The sequence below is a fragment of the Salvia hispanica genome, chromosome 1 (assembly GCF_023119035.1).
Source record: "Salvia hispanica cultivar TCC Black 2014 chromosome 1, UniMelb_Shisp_WGS_1.0, whole genome shotgun sequence".
Lineage (NCBI taxonomy): Eukaryota > Viridiplantae > Streptophyta > Magnoliopsida > Lamiales > Lamiaceae > Salvia > Salvia hispanica.
Genome location: NC_062965.1, coordinates 49651142 through 49659704, shown reverse-complemented (window position 1 = coordinate 49659704; position 8563 = coordinate 49651142). Strand labels below are relative to the sequence as shown.

Sequence of the window (8563 nt, the reverse complement as noted above, 5' to 3'; positions counted from 1 at the left end):
GGTGTTACTTAGCCAATGCCCAGTGTCTTCCTTTAGCCTCTGAAAGATTCATTCTTTTTCAGCTTGGAGTAGTTCTTGATCTCAAAAGAGGAGTGGGAGAGAGAGAGAAAATGGTGAAGTGCTGATATTCTGCCTGCTAAATTTGATTTCAACTTTTTTTTTTCTCCTTTCTGTAGATTGGATGCTGCAATTAGGTATTGCTTTTGCTTTCTTTAACTTGACTCTCAGTGCTGTAAAGCTGCAAAGTTCATTTGTGCCTTGTTGAGTCTTGCAAGACATTTACCATACATTCTTGGTTAAAACCCCATTTTCACATTGCTCTTCAATTGGGGGTGTTCTACATTCTGGGCTTCTCTCTAATTTATTGTTTGATTGATCATTATGGGGTCTGAGGGGAGTGGGGGTAGGGTGTTTCAACACAGGGGTGGCGGTGGAATAGGGGGCACAAATTCAGCTTCTGACAAAGTTTCAGGAGTGACAATGTGCTCAGAATCCATGTTCTATGGCTCTAATTGGGATCCAATTGTGTCACTGAGTCAAAGTGGGAATTTTGGGAACTCCAACATTGTGTCTCAGAGTGAGTTTGCTAATCCACTCATGTTGGAGAATCAGGCAATCGGTGGCTCTTTGGCTCAGTTCCACTCTGATTCTGGTCTTGTTGATTTGGTTCCAAGAATCCCCAATTTTGGGAGTGGCAACAGCTTCTCTGAGATGGTCACTTCCTTTGGCCACAACCCCGATTCTTCGCCTAATCTTCAGAAAGGGGCTACGCAAGATCATTGCCCAAATTCAGATGGTGGGATGTTGGGAAGTTCACCTTATGGGAAGAGGAAGAGGGAGGTGCAGCAAGGAGCTTCACCAAAGGTGAATTCTTGCTACTCTTTGTGTGTGTGTGTGTGTTGTTTATCATAAGGCATAAATGTGATGTGTGTTTTGGCTTCATCTGTGATTAATGTAGAGTGGCGAAGAAGAACAGCGCAAGGATCCCTCTGGGGATACATCTAGAGAAGACGACGAAAGGAAACAGAAATCGGAGAAAGGTGTTGCTCGTGGGAAGCAAGCCAAGGATGATCAGAGCGGTGCAGAGCCATCTAAAGATGATTACATTCATGTTAGAGCCAAAAGGGGCCAGGCAACAAACAGTCACAGCCTTGCAGAACGGGTAAGATAAAATTTCAGTTTCAAATCAAGATTTGGAAGTGAAACGAAAACTGTGATGATATTTGGTTGATTGTGGAAAAATTAAATGTTTGAATGCAGGTGAGAAGAGAGAGGATTAGTGAGAGAATGAGGTTGCTTCAGGAACTGGTTCCTGGCTGCAATAAGGTACTGATATTTGTAGTTTACCTTCCAATTTTGTTATCGAATCGAAGAAGTTTCTCACTAATTTTGTGAATTATAATGTTCAAGATCACTGGAAAAGCAATGATGCTTGATGAGATTATCAACTATGTGCAATCACTCCAACAACAGGTTGAGGTATGCATAGGCATCGCCTAAAAATTCTCATGCCTGTGAAATTTTCTGCTGAAAGTTGATTTTACTACTATGTTTGCTGCACACGAATCTGTCAATAAGCTTAGACAGCGTTGTTTCGCATAATGAAACCTTATTAGAGAGACAGAACAAAAATTGGGGGATTTAGATAGTGTCTTGTTTCTCGAGTCCTCGACCCAAATCCACTCTCCTTCCTGAGAATATGTAATCTACATCTGATTTTGGAAGTAATGCTGTTTGTGTGTGTGTTTTGTATCTTTGATATTTTTGCCTCAGAATAAGCTTTTAGTGAACTCAAGATTAGCTAGGAATATATAAACATACAAATAGCAATCAGGAAATGACAGCCACCGTTTCACAATTCATAGAGATTTATAAGTTTTGTTAAACCAATACACCGAGATTGAATAGGCTAAGATGGTGCTTGGTTGATAATTAGGATGTATGATAGTATAAAAGAATTTGCTTTTGGGTGAATTGTTGGATAACTGTACAAATAATTTCTATAATCTTGTTAGGGAGAAGAAAGAATATGACATTGTTCCATTCAATTTTTTTAAGACTTGAGCTTCACTATTGTATGGAAATCTTTGGGAGATCATGAGACTGTAATTAAATATCTACTCGCTTTTCGCTGCAGTTCCTATCGATGAAGCTTGCAACCGTAAATCCAGAGCTCAACATGGATATAGACAGGCTTTTGTCCAAAGATGTGAGAAAGAAACTCTCACCTTCTACACATTCTTCATCTCATTTTTCTTAGCAAACCAAATTCACATTCCATTTTTTCGTCCAGATTCTTCACTTGCGTGGCGGAAATACCACCCAACTCGGAGTTCCTCCAGGGCTGAGTTCGTCCCTCCCTTTCCCTCCGTACCCCCAAGGAGCCTTCAGCAGTGCTCCGGGCACTGGCCCACCATTTCATTCGTTACCCCAGGTAGACACAAACGTCTCACTAGAGTTGGTTCGACCTTTTCTTGTTTATTGTAAATCTTATAGCATCTTGTGCAGCAGCATGTGTGGAACACTGAGCTCCAAGGTCTTCTCCAAATGGGGTTTGATCCCGATCCCTCCGGCAGCATGGCGCGGAGTGGTAATTACAACCTACCACACTTGTTGACGCGATACAAACTCGTCTTTCTCTATCAATTTCTGATCTTCTTGATCATGTGTTTCAGGGTCGTCAAAAATGGAGCTATAGATCTTCGTCTAACCGTACATTCGAGAATTCGACTGGAGTGAGGATTTAAAATTAAAAGCTATAAAAATGATGAAGGTTTAATTTTTTTTTTGGTTTTGTTTCAGTGTTGTATAGGTTCTTAGCCTCCACCTAACTCTTGGTTCTTCAAATTTTAACAGAAGAAAATTGACTGAAAAATTCAATTGCCGAAGATGATGATTTTTGTTTGTTGTATACAAGCTATTTAATGAGAGAAAAATATAGAAAATGGTTATAGATTTAGTGCATTTTGGTTATAAAGTATTCCACAAATATACAACATTTGCATTCTGTGAAGTATTGTTGAAGTTTTAAAAATTGTACAATATCTTTCTTTTATATTTATCTCAATTTGTAAAACTTGGTTGTGCAAACAAACGATCAACGATGAAAAAATGGGATAACAAAAGCAAGAATTTACATGGTTGGACGTAAGTAGATCCACAGAAGAAGCTTGCAAGCTCTCTTATTCAAGTATTACAAAAGTGAAAGAAGTCTCTACAATCAAACACCATAAAACAATCACGAAAGCAACGCTCAAACTCGAGAGCTTAGAACTAGCTTTATACTCCTACTTGATTTCTTCACAAAGAAAAGTGTTAACTAACTCTACTTTCATCATTTAATGAAAAGTATATATGCACGATTTTGATCGCACCCTCAAGCTCGATCGGCTGAAAAACGGTTAAACCCCAAGTAGCCGTTGTAACAGAATTTCAAACTTTCACTAATTGCAAATTGGTCCCCGACCTTCCCTTTTATTCATTGAGTATCCACACCCAACAAATCATTTCCCCCCAATTGGGACTTTTTCCGGTGCTTGTACTTGATATCTTCTTCGTCATCATTAATGCGAATCGTATGTTTCGTTGGTTTGCTTCACGAAGCATTGCAGCATTGACTGTGCCATGCCATACAGCAACTATACAGAAGTCATTGTTTAGTTTCCTCCATTTCTGTGGTGACAATGAAGGTAGCAATATATGTTCTATGAAACATGGCCCCATTATTCTTACATACAGTTGTAAACAATCACGAATAAATTGAAACATAAGAGAACCTAGTTGCTCTATGATTAATAGAGAATTAACTAATAACATAACTTTATTCAAAAGCAAAAATACATTACAGATTATGACTAAGATAATAGTCTAGTTTTACAATCCTACGGTGATCAACATCAAAGTGATTTGAGTCTCTTGTTTGAGGGCAACGCATCAATGTCAAGCGTCTCCGTAGATGGTTGAAGCTTCGCCATGGCTAATTGAGCGAGATCATCGGTAAAACGATGAGGCCACCACACTTGCTTCGATTTGCAGGCAATTTGGACCGCAAATGCGAATGCCTTACCGTTGATATACACTTGACTTGAAGGAATATCCTCCGGGAAGGGAAACAGATCATCATCATATTCGCGTCGCTTATCCGACGGCGTAGATCGGACCTTGTTCACAACGTATTGGGCGAGATCCACGATGAAATCGCGCGACCAATTTTCCCGCACATTGAACTTTCGCTTCAGCGTAATTGCGAACGCCAAAGCGTTGGCCTTTACAAGCTCATCCCTGGTGCGCACTTGATCGGAAACCCACTGCCGATTTGATCTTCTACGGGGATGGATTGGCGGTTTTCTGCACGACAAAAACCCCTCCTTCTTCTCCATTATGTTTAACCTAAGATTTGGGGATTTTACAATTGGAACACGAAGAATAGGAAGAAATTCACAAATTCATAGTATTTTTATTATGTCTAAATAAAGTACTCCATTTCATATTTTTGAGAGGGGTACAAAATAAAAGTAATTTAGGAAGTATTTCATATTTTTGAGAGGGGTACAAAATAAAAGTAGATTTAGAAAGGAGACCATAAATAGATAATAAGTTAGATAGAGGCGTGAATAATTGCTAAATTTTCTTAAATCGCAAACTATGCAAACTCATCAACGCGATGTATTAAAAATGTCAACACGATAACATTAAAATGCTAGTAATACATAATATCAACAGAGTATTGAAATGTCAATAAAATTATGAGTTGACGTTTTAATGTCATCGTGTTATTGACGTTTTAATGTCAATAAAATGCCAGTAATACATAATATCAACAGAGTATTGAAATGTCAATAAAATTATGTGTTATTAAAATGTCAATAAAATTATGAGTTGACGTTTTAATGTCATCGTGTTGACATTTTTGATACACTGAGTTGATGAGATAACAGAATTAGCAAATTAAAAAGTCAGCAATATAACCCAGACTAATCAACTTAGGAGCTGTTTAGTGGTAATGTTATGTCAAGATAAGAGCTCCGATATGATCTTATTTACTTGTTTGGTATATATGGCTACTAGAAATGAGCCTGTGTTATTTTGTTGGATCGAAGAGGCCAATCTTGAAGCCTTACATTATGAAAAGGGTTAAGGCCAAAATTGGTTCTAAACATGTGACCATTTTATTTTTTTGGTCTTAAACTTTATCTTTTGGATTTTTGGTCCTGCACATATGGAAATTTGATCATTTTGGTCCTCCGTCAATAATTTCGTTAATTTTTTAACAATCAACACGGTTTGCTCAATTTTGACCAGATTAAAATCTTAATTATGATTCTTAAATCACAAATTATTTCCTAATTATTTTAACAAATATATCCAGCTTCTTGTCTCACTATGCAGGAGGTGCCTCTGACCCGCTCACCTGCGGAGACTCCAGAGCAGTCGAGTGAGAACTTGTGGGCCTACTCCCACCACTAACCGAGTGTTTCTTCTCTGCAACCTCCAAGTCCAGCTTCTTCCAATCCAAACCTTTCTCGGCCAAACTCAAGCTCGGATTTTGCTCACTCCGACCCCCTCCAACCCGAATTAGGGCCGCTGGAGCCGTAATTGGAAAAGCCGCCCCCCAATCTGCCGTACTGCATTTCCTCCGCCGAGCGCTCCACCAGGTGGAGGAACAGGATCCCGATTCCGATCGGAGGTTAGCTCTACGACTAGGTTTCGCCATCATCTGCCTGTTCGTGTCGGTCGCCGAATCGGAGGAAGATTCCGTCGAATTTTGAGTGAAATGTTGAGAGAGAGAGAGAGACGTATTTCATTATTATTTTTATTTATTTCTGTTTTTTAATGAATATAATAATTAGTGACTTAAAAGTCATAATTAAGATTCTAATCCGGTCAAAATTGGACAAAATGTGTTGACTGTTAAAAAATTAACGGAACTATTGACGGAGGATCAAAATGATCAAATTTCTATATATGAAGGACCAAAAAATCCAAAAAATAAAGTTTAGAAAAAAAAAAATAAAATAGTTTAAGACCAATTTTGGCCTTAAATCTTATGAAAATTAACTCACTTTTTGTTGCGTTAACCTATATGCTTTGATAATTGGATCAAGATGGTCTAATCAAATTAATAAGTTACCCCTTCTTCTCATTTCTCGATTATTTTTATACTAATTTTTTGTTATTATTTCATTTGCTTTATGAAGTATAATTTGACGAAACCTATTTGGTATTATGTCATTAATTTTATATTTTACACTTATATTATAAATTTGGAATTCACCATTTTAATAACATGTGGACTTTAAAAGAAAAAGTAACGTGTGGAAATTTTACTAACATTTCAATTAAACAAAATATTTATTACTATAGTTATATTACCAGTACTTGTTTCCATATAGTGGCCGGACTCAAGTCCTATTTAATTTAGTTCAAGCGTTTCTTCAAATACGAGCATTAAAAAAATTATGTTAAATAAAATAAATAAAGTTGAAAAGGCTTCATAAGAAGATGAGTAAATGAGAATTTTAGCAACTATCAATTTATATTTAAATCAATGAATTAGGTTTAAGAATTGATTTAAGTATAAGAAGCTACTCCTATGGTCAAAAAAATTTAAAAAGAGGATATATTTGTCCATAAACAATATGATTTCTCTTACTTCACTTTGAAAAATTATTTTAAAAGAATTATTAGAAGGTTTCATTATCTTCACTCATTTTGAAAATATACTATAAATACTCGTATCTCATTATGAGCTCTTTTATTTCACTTTTATTGGATATATTTTGGAATAGGACTAGGAGTATATTTTTGACAAAACCATATTGAACTATATTTATGAAAGCCCAATAAAAGAACTGGCTTATTAAATTTGGCCCATTCTCATTCCATAGTACAGATGCATTTTCTTTCAATTTCGGTCTTGGAATTCCAATGTACTCCTAATTTTTGACTACACAGTAGGAATCACATTTCATGTAAGCACTGATTTTAAGAAATATAAAAATCAGTACATTAGAAAAGCTAGTACAATATATAACTCATTTTTTATATTGATTTTATAATAAAATAGAAATATATTAAGTTAATAGAATGTGAAACCTAATTAAACGTAAAATATGACTTATTATAGGACAGATCAAAATGATAAAATGTAATTTTTATTGTGATACATATAAAAAGTACATAATTTTGATAAAATCCAAATCTTATGTGTCAAGCTAACTTTTCTCATAAATTCAACTCAATTTTAAAATTCATTTTTGTCTCCTTTCGATTTCTACTTTAATTCTAATCATGTCAAAAAATAAGAGTACTAAAATAATGCAGAAAGACATCTTTTAAGTAAATATTATGCATCCGACTTTTTCATAATTTAAATTGATTTCTTTCCCTTTTTAAGTTGTACTAGAATCTAATTATTAATAGCCTTGATTACATTTATATAATTGAATCACAAAATCCCCAAATTTTCGCTCATAACAGAATCCCCAAATTTGAAGAAATTAGGTTAAACAAATGGAGAAGGAGGAGTTCTCCTGCAGAAAACCGCCGCTCCATCCCCGCCTCGGCTCAACTCGGCTCTGGATTTCCGATCAAATTCGCCGTAGCAAGACGGATAAGCTTGTAGAGAGCAGCGCTGAGGCGTTGGCGGATATGGTGAAGGCAAGGTACAATCTGCAGGAAAATTGGTCGTCTGATTATACTTTAGATCTAGCCGAATTCGTTGTGAACAAGCTTCGATCGACGCCGGCCGATAAGAGACGTGAACACGACGATCATCCCTTTCCCCTCCCCCTCCGAGACCCAAAGGATCCACTTTTACGCGTAGTGTATATGGTTGGTAGGTCATTCGCACTGGTGGTCCAAGTGGCCTGCAAATTCAAGCATCCGTGGTGGTCTTATGAATTTGCTGATGATCTCGCTCAGTTAGTCATAATCAAGTTTCAATCATCCACCAACCCACTTGATGATGCTGATGCATTGCCCTCCAACAACAAACTCAAATTATTTCATACTCCCTCCGTTCCATAGTAGGGAGGCATTTCTTTTCGGCACGGAAATTAAGAAAAGGTTGTGTTAGGTGAGTTAAGTAAATGAAGAATAAGAGCATCCGCAATGGTGCCTAGGCCAGCTAAATCCAGCCATTCTTTCCCCTGCCACGTCAGCAACATTTAAAAAATTCACCGCCAACATCGATTTAGGCCACATCAGATTTAGGCCAGTAAGTAATAAAAATAATTCAAAATATACTACATTTACGGAATTAAAATTACGATTAAAATACGGAATTAAATTTACGACACATATACGGGAAAAATTCGTTAATTTTATTTAAATAAAAAAAAGTACATTAACTAAAAATAAAAAAATTACATAATAAAGAAAAATCTGGGCTAGCCACCGCCCCACTCTACTCCTCACTAATTTATTAAAAAAATACATTAGAAAATGTTAGTATGCCTTGAATCAGTTATAGTTTTAGTTCTTAATTTTGTATTGGGCCTAGTTGTTGTCCATCGTTAAATGTTGTTCTTGTACAGAAATTTAGAGAGAGAGAAAATCGCGT

The 8563-nt window shown here is 36.4% G+C and overlaps 1 protein-coding gene across 2 annotated transcripts; it reads left to right on the top strand.

Annotated features, from left to right (window-relative positions):
* The first annotated feature begins 6 nt into the window (after positions 1 to 6).
* Positions 7 to 2911, top strand: LOC125211992 (transcription factor bHLH74-like). 2 transcript variants are annotated; one of them, XM_048111997.1, is made up of 8 exons: positions 7 to 864; positions 959 to 1162; positions 1261 to 1326; positions 1411 to 1479; positions 2138 to 2209; positions 2294 to 2434; positions 2512 to 2590; positions 2676 to 2911. In XM_048111997.1, the coding sequence occupies exons 1-8, from the start codon at positions 382 to 384 to the stop codon at positions 2696 to 2698; spliced, it is 1137 nt and encodes a 378-aa protein (XP_047967954.1). In that variant the 5' UTR covers positions 7 to 381; the 3' UTR covers positions 2699 to 2911. The 2 variants fall into 2 exon arrangements, with proteins under 2 accessions (XP_047967954.1, XP_047967945.1); XM_048111988.1 differs by having other exon boundaries at positions 2509 to 2590.
* Positions 2912 to 8563: the final 5652 nt, after the last annotated feature.